The 19,400-nt window shown below is 35.3% G+C and overlaps 1 protein-coding gene and 1 long non-coding RNA gene across 4 annotated transcripts; one reads left to right on the forward strand and one right to left on the reverse strand.

Moving 5' to 3' along the window:
- Positions 1-12,385: 12,385 nt before the first annotated feature.
- On the reverse strand, positions 12,386-13,167 carry LOC116174816. Of its 2 annotated transcripts, none has more exons than XM_031492809.1 (4): positions 13,063-13,167; positions 12,985-13,012; positions 12,911-12,930; positions 12,386-12,860 (listed from the first exon to the last, which is right to left on the reverse strand). In XM_031492809.1, the coding sequence occupies exons 1-4, from the start codon at positions 13,105-13,107 to the stop codon at positions 12,600-12,602; spliced, it is 354 nt and encodes a 117-aa protein (XP_031348669.1). In that variant the 5' UTR covers positions 13,108-13,167; the 3' UTR covers positions 12,386-12,599. The 2 variants fall into 2 exon arrangements, with proteins under 2 accessions (XP_031348669.1, XP_031348668.1); XM_031492808.1 differs by having other exon boundaries at positions 12,911-12,933; positions 13,063-13,144.
- A 4,205-nt stretch (positions 13,168-17,372) lies between these two features.
- LOC116174817 lies at positions 17,373-17,980 on the forward strand. 2 transcript variants are annotated; one of them, XR_004146171.1, is made up of 3 exons: positions 17,373-17,476; positions 17,527-17,645; positions 17,698-17,980. It is a non-coding gene; the product is annotated as an uncharacterized LOC116174817 (long non-coding RNA). The 2 variants fall into 2 exon arrangements; XR_004146170.1 differs by having other exon boundaries at positions 17,374-17,476; positions 17,527-17,635.
- The last annotated feature ends 1,420 nt before the right edge of the window (positions 17,981-19,400 follow it).

Raw genomic sequence — 19,400 nt, forward strand, 5'->3', positions numbered from 1 at the left:
GTACCCTCCTCCGACAGTTTCTCTTGAGATATAAAAAATTATTTCCGATCACGATCAGTGCCGAAGAGGAGGACTACGGTCGGTAGAAATTAATTACTTTCGTTGTGACCTTTCATTAGAGTACCATAAAGGATAAAACCATTTCCACCCCCTATTTTGATAAAGGGCCAGAAAGAAGGGCGTCAGGTATTTGGGCACGCGTATGCAAATTCTGAGACCAGTTGGTTGTCGCATGTAAAAGATATGCACGTTTTACATTAAAAAAAGCATCTCAGGAAATCGTGGGGGGTTTCCCCTTAAGACAGCGGAATTTAATGGCCGTCTGACACACCTTCAAGGTATATGCTATTTATTGCAAACATATTCCAAGACTCTAGGACAATTCCTATAAAAGTAGATCAAAACGCAAACAATAGCACATTATTTTATTCTTAAAAAATGGGCTAAAGAAGTAGAGAATGGTATGTTTCTATTTTAAACAAACAAGATCACAGAACACTTCCGGTATTTGCGGAAGTTGTGCCATTTTGAAATTATTGTATTTCAATTCGCTTTTACCAACCACGTCTGAGTGCGGGTCAGGGTCCGGGTCCAGGTTTTACCCACACCCTTCACACCGAGAACTCACTGTACGAAGAATATGGTTAGACCTCAGGCGCCTGCCATTCTGGTCAGGACATAACCTATCTCACAGCTCACTGTAATTAGTAGGGGGTATAAAATATGTTCATGGTTTAGAGCTCAGGAGTCGGTATTTTCGAACAGAGGGGTCAGGTCTGAGAAAAACCATTCAAGAAAAACGACTAAGTCGTTTTATACAGCTCAGAGGGAATGATCCTCATTCGCATGCCCTGTCCTTTTCTTTAAATCGCATCAGTAGCAGGTACGCTAAGGAGGGCCCGACGCGCAATCACTTACGAAGTCTTGTAATACTGTAACATCACAAACATTTGAAGATTTAGAGGAATATTTCAAGATATTTATCAAATCCCAAGATATCAATCTCAAGAACAATCAATTCCAAAAAAAATCTTTTAAGAGATCCACAAAGAATCTCTAAAGAAGCTCCTACATTTTCAGAAGAATCAATGGACAATTAATATGACCATCAGTCCCCTTCAGTAACAAGCACAATCCCCATTTTTACAGCTGACCTGTTCCAGAAGAAACATGAGTATCCTATAACCGTATAAAGGATCATCCAAAGCTTACTTTCTTGTACTACGCTATTTTCCGTTCAATCTTTTACAAGCCGCGCGCTTTCTTAGGTTTCTTTTTCGGCTAACATTCAGCAATACCCTCAATCAACTTGTGTCGCCTCTTTATGGATCGTGGATTTCCAGTACATCGCTCTGTTAATGGACGTTGGATCCGTTGCATACTTCTCTAGTACGAGATTGGTTGTAGCGATTTTGGGTAGACAAAGCATGAAAGTGGAATAAGAAGAAAGAACGAAACGAGGAACCAGACGTCAAGGACGTGTAGGAAGAATGAAAGAGGTGCGAAAAAGGAACGCACAAGGAAATCGTGAAAGGTATCTAAAAGGAAAGCTGTGAAGGGAGAATGTGTGATGAACAAGATTTAAAGGCAGGGGTGTGATTGAGAAGCTAAAGGGTCATAAAGGAAGGAAAATGACTAAGGGCTAAACAAAAGCACTAAAGCAGAATCCTTTAAGAAATCTGATATGGGGGAGGTATAAAGGAGGCATGAAGAGGACTGCTAAACAGTGAAAAAGAAGGTGCGAAAAAAAATCTTGTGAGAAAGGAAGGATAATAGAAAAACTTTAGCGTGAAAAAAAAACGCGTAAAGAAAATGGGGATAGGGAAAGCAAGTGTAAATGAGTTGCGAAAGAAAATTAACCAAACGTAGAGGTGCCGTGTAGGAGAAGCGAAAAAGAAGAGAAGGGTTTTGAAGATCCCACAAAATTTGTAAAAATGGCCCGAAACGGGGTTGGAAATGTTATAAAAAGAGCGAAAAATGATACTGCAGTTAAAGAAAAAAACGCCCAACACGTGTAAAAATCAACCGCACCCTGCACCCCTGAAAAGTGCAACCAAAAGATTACTCAACGGAAAAAAAACGAGTTGTGAGGAAATGAAGTATCAAAAGTGAGAAAATGCGAACCAAGTACCAAGGATCTATGAAGAAGGTGTGAATAAAGAGTAAATATGGTCTGAAGAAGATACAAAGGTAGATGTGAAAGGAAGTGATTGAGCTGAATGATCGAAGAGGAAAGAAAATAAACTTGGAGCAATGTGCTTTAAGGAGGGGTGAAAGAAAAATTGACCAAAAGGTGTGAAGGAACGGGAAGTGATGGAACGAGGAGCAGAGGGCGGGAGGATGAAAGGTATGTGGTGAAATATGAAAAATCAAGAAGTGGTCGTTATAGGAGTTAACGAGAATTGGAAGAAAAAGGCGTGCGTGAAGAAAAAGAACATTAAGAAAACCGCACGCAACAAAGAAGACGTGCATTGGACGTGAACTATTCCTGAATAAGGTGTGAACGAGGGGTGCCAGAGAACGACATTAGGGCGTTTCAGGGAAGCGCAAAGGAAATAACCATAAGTAACATACACGAGGATGAAGGACACTTGACAGCAAGAACCATAAATAAAGAAATCGTGACAAAATCGTGAAGGATGCGTGAAGATAGGAAAAAGGGGGGTAAAGTAGTCGTAAGAAAGACTTCAACAACGTGTGAAAACAGAGCGTGGTGGTGATGAAAACAGGAAGCGTTAGGTATGAAAAGACGTTACGAGGTGTAAAGAAAAAAAAGATGTGTAGGAGAAAAACGTGAGCAAGTAGTGTAGGAGACGTGAAAGTGAAGGAGGCATAAATAAAGTAAAGAAAAAGCGCGCAAGAGAGGGGAGATGTGAAGGAAAAGACAAACCGGAAATAGGCGAGAAGGATGGAGGTCTGAATGAGGCAACACCAGGAAAGAAAGATGAAGTGAAGTAGACATGACAAAGTCTGAAAAAGTTGTGAAAGACGGCCTGACAAGCAGGAATGAGGTTTAAAAACGTGGTCGGAAGGGAGGAGACGTAAATGAGACGTAAAAGAAAGAATCGACTCAGAATGAAAAAGGCAAATACCAAGCAGACGTATAAGGGACCTCCGAAAAGTCGTGCGGTATTGCTTTGGTTAATCCAATCTTGTTCATCTAGGAGCTCATCAAAAAGGCAGACCTAAGCCATCGTTTGCGAAAAGAAAAAAACCTTTCTTTGTTCTCAAGTTATCATGTCAGGTCGGGACAGACATGTAAACAGATGAAAGGCGCATTTCTGAAATTAAAAATAATAAAAATTTGATTGAGGAAGGAGTAGATTTAAGAATACCTAAAACGAGTGGACCAAAATTAATTCTATATGATGTAGATATAGATTTAGAGAAAGAAAAAATATTAGAAGCACTTATCAAACAAAATTTAACTAGTGATGAAAAAGAAATTGAAGAAATAATAAAAAATGAAAAAATTAAAATGAATTTTAAAACAGGTCCAAGAAATAGGCAAACAGTACATTGGATATTAGAAGCTAATAAAGAAATCAGAGAAAAACTTTTAAACTTAGAAAAAATTTATATTTTTTGGAATAGATGCAAAATACAAAATTATATAAGTATAACGAGATGCTATAAATGTCAGAGTTTTGGACATCCGGCAAAATATTGTAAAAATAGTGATAATATTTGTGGTAAATGTGCTGAAAAAGGACATAGTTTTCAAGATTATAAATCAGACAAAATTATATGTGCTAATTGTAAAAATTATGGGAAACCGCATGATCATAATGTGAAAAGTGAGGAGTGCCCAATTTATAAGGTAATGGTGGATCAATCAATAAAAAGAACAAATTATGGAATTTAAAAATAATCATCAAAATTTTAAGAAACCAATTACATTTTTACAAATAAATTCACAACATTCGAAAACAGTAGCAGGAGAACTATTCAAAATTTCAAATGATAAAAAATTAGATATATTATTAATACAGGAACCCTATAATTTTAAAAATAAAATAATTGGTTTTCCAAATTCTAAAATAATAACTGGAGGTAAAATTGATGAGGAAAAAATGTCAGCTATAATTATATTGAATAATGATTTAGAAATAATTAAATTGGAACAGTTTTGTAGTACACATACTGTTGTTGTAAAGGTTACAAATGGTTTTGGATGGATAACTATTATAAATTCTTATGTACAATTTTCGGAAGAAATTGAAAAATATATTGAGGAAATCGAAAACATATTAAAAATTTTAGGAAATGGTAGAATTATTTTGAGTATGGATTCAAATTCAAAATCGACAATGTGGTTCAATAATATTACGGACAGAAAAGGAAAAAAAATGGAACAATTTATTGCGGAGAATAATTTAATAATTTCAAACAAACCAAATAATCCATATACATATATTGGAAATGGATTTACAAATATTGATTTAACTTTGATTTCGAACAATTTGATGGATAAAATTTTTGATTGGAAAGTTCACGAAAATTTAACAGTAAGCGATCATAATGTAATTACATTTAATATAAATTTTGGAAAACAAGATAAAATTATAGTAGAAAATAATAAAAATAGATATTCGATAAAAAAAGCTAATTGGGATTTATTTGAAAAATTGTCAAATGAAAATAATTATTTTAATGAAAATTTAAATATAGAAAGTGTGGATGATATAGAAGAAAATATAATTAAATTAACGAATAACATTCAAAATATATGTAATAAATCAATACCCAAAATTAAATATAGTAAAAAAAGATATAGTTTTTGGTGGAATGAAAATTTAACGAAAAAGAGAAAAGAAGTTATGAAAATTAGAAAATCATATCAAACCAACAAAAATTTAGATCAAAAATTAGAATTAAAATTAAAGTATAAAAATGAATTAAAAATTTACACATCGTTGATTAGGAAGGCAAAAAATAATCATTTGAAAGAATTTGTGACAAAACATGGCAATGATGAACCTTGGGGTGCAATATACAAATTAAATAAAAATAAAAAAGACAATATACCTTCAACGATAAAATATGGCGAAAAGATGACAACAACCTGGATTGAAACGGCGGAAAAATTAGTAACCACTTTAATAACAGACGATGATCTAATTGAAAATACAAAATTACAAAAAGAAAAAAGAAAATTTTTTGAAAACGAAATTCCAAATCCTAACACTTTTGAAAAATTTACCCATAGTGAAATTTCAAATGCAGTATATAAACAAAAAAATAAAAAAACTCCTGGACCGGATATGATAAATAATGAAATTATTAAAAAAATTTATCCCTTTATTAGAAAAAAATTAAAAATTTTATATAACTCGTGTTTGAAATTTGGATATTTTCCAGTTTGTTGGAAAAAAAGTGATTTGATAATAATTAAAAAACCGGGGGAGGGAAAAGATCCGTTGAATATAAAAAGTTATAGACCTATTATGTTATTATGTTGTTTAGGAAAAATATTAGAAAAATTAATAAACGATAGATTAAATTATTATTTAGAAAAAAACAAAATTTTATCGAACAAACAATTTGGATTTAGAGAAGGAAAATCGACAGAAGATGCAATTTTGGAGTTATTTGAAAATGTGGAGAAATCTGAAAAAAAATACGTTTTAGGAATATCTATAGATATAGCCGGTGCATTTGATAATGTGTGGTGGCCGGCTATTTTATATGAATTGGACAAAATTAAGTGTGACTTGTCAATACAAAAAATTATTAAAAATTATTTAACAGATCGAATTACAGTGTATAGCAATAAATTTCAAAAAATAACAAAGGAAATAAGTAAGGGTTGTCCACAGGGTTCAGTGTTGGGACCGACATTTTGGAATATAATTTTTAACAATAGCTTTCAAAATAATATTAAAGAAATTGCATATGCAGACGACAAAATTTTTGTAATTGAAGAAAATTCCAGAAAAAAATTAGAAAATACCGGAAATGAAATAATAAAAAAATTTGAAAATTGGTGTAATGAAAATAAATTGGCTATTTCTCATGATAAAACTGAAATGATATTACTTAAAGGAAATTTGGATATTAAAAGACCTCCCACAATAAAAATTTATGGTAAACAAATTAAAATGGTTAATAATATAAAATATTTAGGTATCACAATACAAGAAAAATTAAAACTTAATATGCACATAGAAAAAATTTCAAGTAAAATAAAACTTTTTCAAAAATATATTTGGACGTGTAAAGAAAATTGGGGTTTAAATAAGAAAACATTAATTACTATTTATAAGGGTGCATTAGAACCTGCGTTTTTATATGGATCTGTTATATGGGGAAAGAGAATTAATAAAATTCAAGAAAAAAAAATTACTAGTATTCAATCGTATATTTTAAGAAGAATTTTTAATATGTATGATAAAACAGCGACAAATTCAGTAAATGTAATATCAGGAATTATGCCTATTATATTAAAAATAAATCAAAAAATTCAAAATTATAATTTAAGAAAAGATAAAAATATTATTTTGGGGGAAAATATAATAAATTATGATACGTATATAAGTAATAAAACTAAAATTAATTTTGGACATCCATCTAGAGCTCACAAAAATTTTGAAAATTTAGAAAATGAAGAAGGAAAATTAGCAAGAATTGAAATAAAAAAACAAATTGAAAATTATTATATAACTAAATGGCAAGAGGATTGGGATCATTCGGGCAAGGGGAGGGAAACATATCAATATATACCTAACATTATAAATAGATTAAATTGGAAATTTTGGAATATTAATAGGGGTATTATTCAAATTATAACAAATAGAGGACTTTTTAATTCTTATTCTTATAAAATTAAAAAAAGTGAAACTAATATGTGCGTGTGTGAGAATGGAATAGAGAGTGCGGAACATTTAGTATATGAGTGCGAGGAGTTTAGAATTGAGAGAGAAGACTATAAAAATATGTTGGAATCGAAAGGAATTATTATTTGGCCTGTTAGAAAAATTGAATGTTTACAGAATAAAAACATTAGAAGTATATTTGGAAGTTATTGCAGCAAAATTCAAAAAAGAAAATTGGGGAAGATTTTAGACAAGACCATTAGATAAATTTTACAGGGACCTCCAAGTGGTTAGGGACGGGCAACGAAGTCTAGGTAACCCTTTTTAAGGGCAATAAAAATCCTAGATACTCCTGTAAAATAAAACAATAAAAAGTAATAAAAAATTAAGAAAGACTTATAGATAATAGGGGATATGCTGGAAGGCATGAGTACCTGTAAAACTAACAAAAAAAAAACTGAACTTCGGCTTTCAACGAAATCTGGAGGGGTTCTATTCCCAATTTAGTAAACGCTCAACACACTCAGTTACCGATATTTCTTTCAAGCCTACAGAAATCCTTTCCCACACATCATAAAGTATTTTCAAAGGGGTCTATAGCAAGCATTGACCATTTCGTATTTGGATGTTGGAACTTTGTCAAGTGACCCATCCACAGTGCGTGAGGAATTCAAGAAGATTAAAGACATGCCTAGCGAAGTGGAACTTACTCTGAATGATAGCAGTTGTGAGCCGACGGCCATTTCATGCGGAGGTAAAGTAAAATGAGAAATTCCGAAATCACTCTTGGTAGTCATCTTATGACACCTGAAAAATCTATGGTTTTAGGTGTTCCATTCACAGCTGAGTCAACCGAAGAAGTACCGAAGAAAAAAATTTCACACTTGAGAAGATGTCTTAAAGGGCCTTTAAATTGATTAAATTTCTTCTTGAGGATAACCCCCACGGACTCACATGGAGAGATTGGAAGAATATGATGCGGCACTGAAAGATTTTCTTCAAATAATCCTCAACTGTAAACAGACATTCATGGGCATAATCTTCTCTTCCTGACAGGTTTGGAGATCATTCCACTGATCTCGCTCTCCCTTAATACATGGCCTCTGTCTACAACGTATTCCCACGTCACTCCTGCCTGACTTTGTCGACCCAATCAGTGAGGGTACTTTTTCTTGGCCACCCCATCTGATAAATGTGGACTACACTCGAAAATATTAGCATCCCAGTAAATGGATTTATGTTACAGAATGTTATCATAATTGCCAAATATGGCCCAGGATTGAACAATGTTAATTTCCCGTGTAAGTGCACCTTGTAAAGATGCTTAATTCCGCGCGACCGAATTATTACGCCAGTAGATTACTACTGTAACGTAAATTTAATTACGCGGTTTTATTTGTTACAACTAATTAACAATAAATTTGTTAGTCTTAAAATCGATTAATTTATAAGAGTAATTATTCCTTATCACTTACAATTTGTGACAATTGAAGCGCATCGAAGTTGGAACTGAACTCGAGATAATTCGATTTGCTTATATAGCAAACAACATTCTTTCTAGAATCTTTTTAGAGTTTTCTGGAGCGCTCAAGGACGCTTCATCATGGTCTCGCGCAAACACGTCAATTTTCTAGGAAAGATTACGTTACATTCGACATTTCTGAAATGTTCTCTACACTACCCCCCTCTTAAAACTGTTGCGTATTGCAACACCGACGACTGTTGTAGCGAAGACACAACTCCTGTTCTGTAGCGCAAACTTGATGGCGATACTTGCACAACGACCTCTTCGTGCATCATCCATTTTTTAAGAAAAAGCAATGGTAGAGGCATTTGGAATTTTTGTAGCAGTAAACCGACTTCCTGGCTTGTGAAGATAACGCTCAGGATTGATCAATTTTAATTTCCCGTTTAAGTGTACTTTATAAAGATACTTAGTTCCACGCCACCGAATTATTACTTACAGAACGCCATTACACTATTACGAAATGTTAATTAAATCTTGTCACGCGTTTGTTTTTTACGAAATTTAAGTGTGAAATGTTTCATGTGAAACTCCTCCTCGAAGACTGATCCCTATAAATTGCACATGAAACCATCGCACAACTTACTTGTTCACGATGTGCAAGTCTGTGGCAATGTACTACGTACTGTGCAGTCTATTGGTAGCGTCCAAGATTTTGGTTTCCAGCCAGGATGTCCAAAATAAACCTAATTCACCACGTAAGCAAGAGATTCCTGCAAAGTAATCGTTTCTATTTTTCTTTTTTTCAGCAGATGTTGCCGTACACGTATGGCGGACTTTGATACAATACAGATTTTTAAGTTGTTCTTTTCAGGGTCCACGAATTTGGCAGATCCCTTCTACCGTAGAGCTTAGTCAACGGCAACTGGAATCGGATATTCTAATGCGCATGGGTTTCCTTGAGGCTGTATTTAAGCTTGCAAAAGCAGCCTTTAATTGGTTGACAGCATATAGGGGCACAGGGCCAAATAAATAAATAAATAAAGAAATAAATAAAGAAACAGATAATAATAAATTGGTATGAACCCAAATTTAATATTGCGCAAACATGTCTGTGTATAATGTAATTTATTGTTAGCAACTCCCCCCCCACCCATCAATTCCAAGTTGTACGTTCTGGTACAGTTGCTATTGTTCGAAAAATTAAAATTTTGCTTTTTCTTATGAGTTACACTTACTGGCACCGTTCATGTTTTATCTACAATCATGTGTAACAGTAGGTTACAATTGAAAAGGCGATACCTTCGATTTTTATGTTTTGTAACCGGGTTGTTGATTAAGGAAGGAAAATAAAAATCGTTTTACTTCAGGATCAATTTCCTAAAAATAAGCGAAAACCATGCGTCGGACACAGAAAAACCAGAATTTGCTAAAAAATGGATGAGGATTTAAAAAATAATTTTTATTTTAAGAGAAAGTAGTAACGTAGTATTTTTTCTCCAAAAATATTCAATGCCAAAGCCGTACGAACGCCACTGGTAGAGAAAATAAAAACTTTAGCACTTCAGGTAACGGCGCCCGCAGGTAACGGTAAATTTGACCCAAGGTTACAAAACTTGTACGTCGAACAAGAATTAGTGTGTCACGTGTCTGGAACTTGAACTTAAACCTTAAAAAAATCCAAAGGCAATCCTCCTTCTTTATGACATAAAATTTACGTACCTCTTATATAAGAGGGCTAATCGTAGATGAAGCAGTAATTGTCGATGGAAATTACATGACGACATCAAAATTCCCAAAATACGAAAAAATACGAATCCTCAGAAGATGGCAATTAGAATTCCATGCGTTCTTTCGAAGGAAAAGAAATGACAATCAAAAAACAAGGTGCTGGTAATCTGCGCGGCAAAATTGGGTGGTTAAATTCCATCCATACATGAAACCATCTATGAAATCGTTCACAAGTTATGGGGGTTTTCCAACAAGTAATAAACCGTAAACAGTAATCATGCTTCGTAACTGAGAAAATAAATCGTTACCATTTTTACGTGTATTCTTTGCAAGCCATGGAATTTCACAGTTGTAACGTGGTCAAGGACCCAGAGTAAAGGGGTATGAAATAAACCTAAAACAAAAGGACTAACCACGGCTGCGGCTGTTCACGGAAAGAGACTAGGTTGGTAAGGGCTGGTAAAATTTTAGGCGCCACTAACTTTTGTTTCCCTGTTAGGGAGCCGTGCCCAAAACAGAAAATAGTCCTCTGGTGGTCGAGGAAGCTAAGGTTATAAAAAGGAAGGGGGAAAAATAAGAAACACAAATTAAGAGGAGCATAAAATGTTTAATCTCGCTTGGGACTTAAAATAAAATATACAATTATGACTCAGGCAAACTGTTTACTTTGTTTTTTTTAGGAGGAAAAAGGGATGAGGGCTAGGTAGAAACAATCAACTATTAAATAAACGGGTAACAATGAACGATTAAAAATATTGTGTCAGACTGCTTCATATACTTTAACTGCTTTGCGAGATCTCACAATAAATTACAAGAGTCAGTAATAATGACTAATATTAAGACCCTTCCTTTTTGTTTTTGTTTTTTGCATATAAGTAAGGGGAATGATTGGGGTGACACAAGAGGGGGCGATACAAACAATTTGTTTAATTACGGTATACTTGCTGTTTATTAATTGCTGGGTGCTCAGGCGATGTTAAGGGTAAGGGACGTAAGGTAGGTAGAGAATAAGGGGAAAATAGGGTGGAGAGGAGTGGAGGAACGAAATTTAAACGGTAGGGGAAGTACATAATAGCACAAGGAACGATTACATAGGGAGACGTAAGCGATGCTACAAACGGTGTCTTCTGATCTTTGGAGCTGGGTGGTGGTCGTCGTCCAGAGACTGCTAATGTTGAAAATCGTCAGAATTACAGACCAGCACAGTAACTAAAAAGGCCCAAGACAGGATGAAGTAGGTGAATGTTGGCAAAATGAAGTAGGTCAACGAACTTCGTGTAATTGGGTCCAGCTGTTTGGTTTCACTTAAAATGACGGGTAGTTCTGCCGATAAGGTAGAAATATCTGCGCATGTCTTTCAAACCTCTAAATGGCGGTGGACCTTCAGTGTAAATTCAGCTTTTCCACTCCGAAATATCGATGTCGAAAGCACAATCCAGTAGGTAATAAATTAAACAAATATAGCAAACGAGCTCCTGGCTATGGCTATAGCATGTGTAAAACCAAATTTTAAACCTGATGTTAGTTTTGCTTTTATTTAAAGTGTATATGTATGAAATTTCATTTAATTGCTTCCATAAATAAGAAAGTTGGCACCGCGCATGCGCAAAACCAAATTTTGAAACTGGCGTTAAATTTGGTTTTATTCCAAGTGGCTATGTATCAAATTTCATTTAAATACCTTCATAAATAAAAAAGTATGCATTGATAAATGGTCGGAATGCGAAAAGGGCACTGTGAATGTTGATCGATTAGGCTCAATTTTTGGAATTGCGTTTTATATGGCTAAAGCTATGCGCATTTTAATTTCATGCAAATCTGTTCATAACTAACGGATATGTCAAAAGGGCCTACTTTATTTTTAGGCCTACATTGCCAATTCACGAAATCCGATCTACAAATTTGATAAAGAATCCACCTGCAAAATTTCATCGTAATCGGTCCACTCGTTTATGATGTATCGTGCTAACGGACGGACGGACAGACAGACGGACAGACACCGCAAAATTATAAACTCACTAGGAGCTCGTTAATAATGAAGTACCTAAGTGGTAAATCAAAAACAAGAAGTAAAGAAAAAAAACCTAAAAATGATCACTCCAAGTAAAAGTGAATGTGTAATCGTTGTTACATACCGCAAAACGGCCTTAAAACTGGTAAGATAAATCCGCAAATAGCGTCAGCGAAGCTTACAAGTAGAATAACGAGAGAAAACTTCACTTAATTTAACACAGCGCCTGTATATCCCAAAATGGTCGACAAAATTGTCAAGTGTATCGTTTTGCTAGTAATAATCGAGAATGCGTCCACAAATGTGATTTGAATGCGTCTTGTATGTAGTGCGCGCGACCTCGAACGACAACAGAATGAACGATTCAAAGAAATATATCCCTTTTATTCCACTTATTTAACAAAAAGCAGATATTACTTGATGGCAGCTGGTCTTAGAGGCCGGTTGTTTGTTTTACCGTTAATTTTATCGGACGTAATTAAGTTGCATGACTACATCCCCAGTAGAGGTGACCTACGAGTTGAGTTTAACTGAAACCGGAAATGCCGGTCATCAAGGCGATTATTCTTGGATTTCATTAATAGTATGAATGCGTGTATATAGGGGGCGGAAAAGATTCCGGATACTTTTTTCGAGATCTCTCATAATCGTCATTCTGAGTGCTGCGCTCCTGCGGTTCTACAGAGGTTGGTTTCTCAGTGTCACCCTGATGCGGCCAAAATTGACTCAGATGTCGGTAAATCTGTATTGGACTGCTTACAACGTGTTGTTGAATGAAATCTATGGGCAAGGACTGACGACTGACGATATCTGGCCAACCAAGATTCTGCAGGTAACTCTGTAAAGAATTAATGAAAAACTTGATCTGGTGTCTAAGGTTTACCCTACATATCCATAACCAGACAGCACTGCTGAAAACATGAAAAGTATAAGCAATTACATAACAAAGATGTGGTACTTACGATTAAAATTGGCTTGCCCAAAGGTTCCCTGAAATCAATGCCTTAAGTGAAATTATTTTGAGAACTTGAGCTACAAACCAACACTAGCGATGCCGCCAGTAGGCTACTCAGGACGTAGTACATCTTCTAACGGAGAAGCAAGTGTGCCGACTAAATACAAAACTTTCCATATATAGCAGATTTCTAAAAAGTGAGTAATTAATCATGACAGTTAAGTAATTTCACGCTTAAATTTCAAATGTGAGTGCATGTGGGATGCATTCATGGACAATTTGTCGGTTTCGTGTGGCCGATATTTAATTAATCGAACACTGTGAATGTAAATTGACAGTGAAGCCCGCAATGTGTACCCCCTTCGAGGGCATTTTGTTGGAAGACATTTTTTGTTGTAGTAGCTACAGGCCGATTCCCGACATTAAAACATTAGGCTAATACTCCTCAATTCGGATGCTTGATCGGCCATTTTGCTGTACAATGGTAAACTACGTATGATTCATCAGATGTCGGATGGATCGAAGGTTACTAAATGACTACTGTCTTAAAATCGCCTTGAAATTTGTAAACTCCGGGAAAAATGTTGAAAATAACGAAGCGTTGGGGGTTGTTCTTGTGTTGTTGAGGACCAGCGAAGTTTTTTATTTGATACAACTCTACTACACCTCACATCAAATTTATTGAATACTGTAAAAACCACACTTCTGATATTACTCATCATTTTATCATTTCTGCGCCGCATATTTAAGTTCTTCTGCCATCAAATAAAAACTGACTTTCTTATCGGGATCAAAACTTGTCGTTTTCACAAACCTTAAACACGAACCCCCTGAGGACCGTACTAGTTTCCTTAAATGCCAATACGCGAATGTCTGAAAATTCTCAAGAAATAATCCCCTCTCTCAATTACTTCGTAAAGTATTGAACTCCCACAATGGTGGATTATCCTTCAAGATGGCGATTTCCAATTTTTGATTGGTTAGTGTCTTTTTTACTGCAAATACCAGATAGTTTTCACGATCATTAATCATTTAAAAAAATGTACTGTGAGAAGTTTCCATGGTACGAGCTTATCTCATGATAAGTTGACTAATAATGTAATTCAATATAGTCCATTTAGGATGTGAAACGTGACACTAAACTGAGACTGGAAAGAGCCCCATGCTGTTAAAACATAAAAGCCCATACAAAATGAATATGCACACGTATACGTACACGTATACGGATACACAATGCAAAGAATTGATTTTAAATGTGAGACACTACGTACGTTTATATCGATTTATTTAAAAAAAAATGCCGTGGCTAGCACAGGTACCACCCGCATATACCGTTAATGTGCGATTCTGCCCTTTTATGTCTAAGAAGTGGGAAATGAAAGTACAAACAGACACACCCACAGACCGACAGATCGACATCATCGAGATTTTATTTGTTTCTCCTAAGGAGACACACAGCAATAAGCAACCAATGAAATTCCATCTGAAGTCGTTTCAGATATTACTCTAAATACAGTGGGTTGATAGTACACTGAATTTCGCTCCAGGATTATTCCCCCCTCCCTTACTTACAGAGGGGGTAGTATATGTGCTTATTTTTTTCATGGTTTCAGTTTCAATCGTAATTTTAATTAGGAGTTTTTTTCCACTTAACTCTACGTCTACCTTTAATTAGGATTCTCACAACCAATTTTTTTCACCATAACAGTCGGCGGTCATTTTGTTGTCTATGTTACGCAAAATCAAAGTCAACGCGTGAACAGGATCAACTGGAATTAAAACCCGAAAATACTAATTAATTGGAAAATTCCTAGGAACGAACCAAAGACAACTCTTGTGGATATAATTTGTCAGTAATGCATTTTTTCACCCAGATCGATAAGTGATCGATTGTGAACGCGTTACTGTTTGGTTGAGTGCGCTGCTTTACTTCAATGGCATAAGCATAGTTCACGTAGACGATTTTAAAGTTGGTTACAATGTAGACCCAGGCATTAGGGTGGGTCGAAAAAAATAAATATTTTTTTTCAAAACGCTTTAGGGCGGAAACGTTGCCTATTGAATCAAGAATAAAAAGCATACCAAAAAAACCGGAATCGGTTAACATCTTCCGGTCGCGCATTGAACTTGAATTTTATAAAAAATATTTTGTAATTTTTTCTTACCATTCAAAGCCTTCCAAATAAGTACGGTTTATTTTCCGTGTTTGGTTTAAGGTGTAAATAACCCAAATAAATTATAATTTAATCAATTGTCGAGTGTTGTTCCGTTCTAGCAATATTTTAAAAGAAAGTGATATTCATCAATATTTCCTGCCGCTAAAAAAACTATTACATTATTGTTAAAACAATAGTTAACTATTATTATTTATTTATTGTCCTTCTTGTTCTAGGCCCTCAACAGGCTTACTCCCAATTACAGAGTGATCCGCATAATTCTTTTTAGAGGTGCCCCTGCAGAAGGTCTTAAGTTGTTTTATACTACTCCGGCATTTACCTTACGAATTAGGAAAACTGCAGGAAAACCTAATTTGGAGTAGCCGGCAGAATGCTCGAAACTGATCTAAGGAAATTCCGATCTCTGCCACAGATGAAAAATTCACCTCAAACCAGGTTCGAACACCCGACCTCCGGATTATAGCCCAATGCTCTACCACTGAGCTATAAGCCGGTGACGTACGTCAGGAATAACATTATAATTCGTTTTTAGATCGAAAAAATCGGTCGCATGAGTGAAAAGATCAAAATTTTCGGAAATTGGCCGCCATCTTGAATTCTGGACTTCCTGTTCAAATTTCGAGATGCCAACATCGATATTCGTGTTCAGCAGGTACCTACCATTAGTACAAAAAAGCCCAAAACAAGAGAGGGATAATAAAATAAAAAATAAAATAAAATAAAATGTTGTCTGAAATGCCCCTAGAACAGAGAACCTTCCAAAAGTGAACCAGTCTAATATAAATTATATTTTATTTATTTACTTATGGCGTGCTTACGATAAACCAGAACAGACGCAATTATATCCTCCCCATATAAGAGTCAAGGGCAAATCCGTCCTCGAATCAATGCGGAATCTCCAATAAAAGTAACCGAATTTAATTGCCAAACATTAGGAAACTCCGTTAGATCTCACAAACGAAAAAGGAAAATGAAGGCCAACCATCGATAACCACAAATCATAGTGCCACAAAAATTGCGTGGTTCAAATTCCAACGATAGTTGGAGTAATCTTTTCCAAGGTTACTACTGTTACGAGGATCTTTCAATAACTAAATATTCGATGCTTTGTAATGAAGAAAATAAACCGTTACGAGTGTTGTGGTCCTACCCTATGTTTAAACAGTAGGGCCAGAGAGAGTCTTCCTCGCCTCGCTACGGGTGAACAGAAGTCGACTGAATTTTGATGCCGATTTGCGCTATTTTATACCCCATTTCTGCGGTAGAGGGTGTCACTGTCAGGTGTTCGAATTTTCGCATCGCAGTTAGCGGCAACTGCCTAGATCGTTGCATGCGCATTGCGATGTTGCCACTGGCTACGTACTGTACAACATTTCAAGACTATAATAGGAATGTTTCCCTGAAAGTCGTTCAAAACGGCAGAAGTGGCTTCGGATACATGGAATATCGGAGGAACAACACGTAAACAATAGCGCATTTGTTTATTAAAAAATGCACGAAAATGTAATGTGGTGAGCAAGAGGCAAAGCAATATAGGACAGTAGCTTATTAACTTTTCTTGATTAGGCACAAAGTGGCGCTTTAATTTTCAAAAAAGGGCTTCCACAAATAATTCGCCTAGGGATGGAAGGACGACACATTCTTAAGGAGGTAATTTTATAATTGATTTTCACCCCTATTTTTGATCAGGGTATGAGTAATACTGCAGCATAGTTGTTACTAGAGCTGGTGTGGCATCGATGGTAGTGTCCTTACTTTTCGGAAGTGTTAGACGATATTGATAAAGGTTTTGAGGGCGACGTTTCGTTGGGAACGAAGTTACCCAGGGCCAATCTTCTGGAAACATACACCTCGGGGCGAGTTCTCTTAGGAACAATTTAAACTGTTCTAAAGACTGCAAAATAAAAAGATGCAATGAACAATAATTAGAAAATCTAAACATGCTTACCGAAATTCGAACAGATGTACGTCAAGATTTGGGCCAGAACAAGAGAGATGTCCTGCGAAATAACTTCACCTCTGTCGAACAAGACAATAAAAATTCGTCATGGGAAGGCGAATTCACGCTGTGTCATCTACTGGGTTACAAAATCGCCGATGAAACAGCCCACTCAACGTAAGTTATTTAATTATCTAGGCACGATAGTACCAAAAGGTTAATAAAAATATCCCACGCGTTCCTTTTTCTCTTTTATTTGGGATTTACTTCATCCTCGATATAAACTCAAAGCTCTTGGACTTAGACACAACACTTGCGTTTTCATTGTCGAGAAGACCATGTACCACGTGCTCTGCCGCCTGTTGCTAGCGTCACATGTTTTGGTTTGTAACTCATATTCCCAACTTATTTTCACAAAGAACGTTTATTTAAGGAAAAATTAATGAAGGGCACTTCCCAAGAAGTTCAGACGGAAGGCACTTTCGAGTATTCTTGTTACGCTAACTTCTCCAGCTCGACGTGAGGCAATAAAGTCGAACATTGTGAGTACAAGTAAATACGGACAAGTTTTAGTTTATAGGTTATTGAGACTGACATTTTGCAGGTAATTGTTACATTGGTTTCCCTCCTACTTCCTATGGCTCTAAGTTGATAGCTAGTTTTGTTTGGAAATTATGATTGATTTCAGGGTTTTTGGAAGTCGCTACACCCCGGAGTTTCAAACACCTTGTGAATGGCAACTAACATTTTCTAGTGAATTTACTAGAGACAAATATACATAACTTATAAGCGCAAGTACATAAAAAATAAAACCACAATTCTCATTCACTACGTTGCTAACTTTGTTATTATACACGGTGATTCAAAATAAAGTGCAAAGATTTTAATGCCGTATTTCCAGTCCAAAATAAAATATTTGTTTCATATAATCGTATGTCCTAACTTGTTTCGTTTTCTAGATACATGGGTGTAAAACTTAAAAAAAATCACTGTGTATATTGTAGCTACCAAGCTGAGTAACTAGGGAAACTAAAACATTTTTATCACGATTGCAATGGTCGAATAAGGAATAAGGGATTTCCTCTAGTTAGGCCTAGACGGATCTGCACATTTGAAGCTGAGAGTAGGTATACATCGGTGATACCGAGATGTTCTCAAATATTCGCTAGACATGCTTATACAATTTATTTTTTGGGGTAGTCAGTTTACTATCCAAAATCTGTTGCGTTATTACTAGTGCACAAGTTTTGGTATCAATTTCGTTTGGAAAACGGGGAAACAATATTGTCTTGGTGGGCAAGAGGGAGAGCCTAAATGCTTTACATTTTTCTCATTGAGGATACTGATACTAATCTACGTAATATTTGATAGTTTAGAGTGAGAGCATACAAATGTGTCAAAAATGCAATAATTGTAGGAAACAGACGCATGGCAATATTGTTATATATAAGCTATTTCGCTTGGTACTCAACACAATTTAGGAACTGAAGGAAGACCGGATTACTGTTCAAAATTTTGGTTCCATTTTGTTCCCATATATAATAATAATAATAATAATACTTGGACATGCGACTGCTTCAAACTTGCGTTGACTCACAGTTCTCATCCGGACCAAAAAGATCTAATGCTCCAATTTCCACGGACTGTTGCAACACAACCAATTTTGAATGCATGACTATGAAGGATCTATTTTTGATATCTAATCATACGCTCGGTTTCGAATATCTCAAAGTATCTACGACTAACGTTTCCCATATCACAAAAAACCTAATTAAATCACACTTTTATTGCTTGTAATTAAATGTAATGCGGTGATTTCGGTTTGGTAATGTAATTGTTATTGACATCAATTTGTAATATCCCAGTCAATACCGAATGATAACATTGTTACAATGAAACTCAATTATTTTTATTTTAAGGACTGGGACTGACAAGTTTCATGTTAAATTAACGTTTTTATTGCGAAATATGCTTTCACGACCACTTGTTTTTAATTATGTCTACAGTTACGGTTTAATATTGACAGCGCAATGGGTTCATTAATATCTGGAGTGCGTTAGAATTTTCCGTTCATTAATTCTTTTAATTGACATTCACCCCTTTACTTCAGGTCATAACAGAAGCACCTAATGGTTGTATTATAGTATTGTCCCATTTCAGGCGTAACAGTTCATTAATTAAAGTAAAATTATTTAAAAACATCTGAATAGGAAAAAATTACCTTCATGTGATGGTTTTGTCCGTCCGTCCGTCAGCCTGTTCCTATTCTAACTGGAGAACGAAAGGAGACAGTGATGTCAAACCTTC

Source organism: Photinus pyralis, unplaced genomic scaffold, assembly GCF_008802855.1.
Source record: "Photinus pyralis isolate 1611_PpyrPB1 unplaced genomic scaffold, Ppyr1.3 Ppyr1.4_LG6, whole genome shotgun sequence".
NCBI classification, from domain to species: Eukaryota; Metazoa; Arthropoda; class Insecta; order Coleoptera; family Lampyridae; genus Photinus; species Photinus pyralis.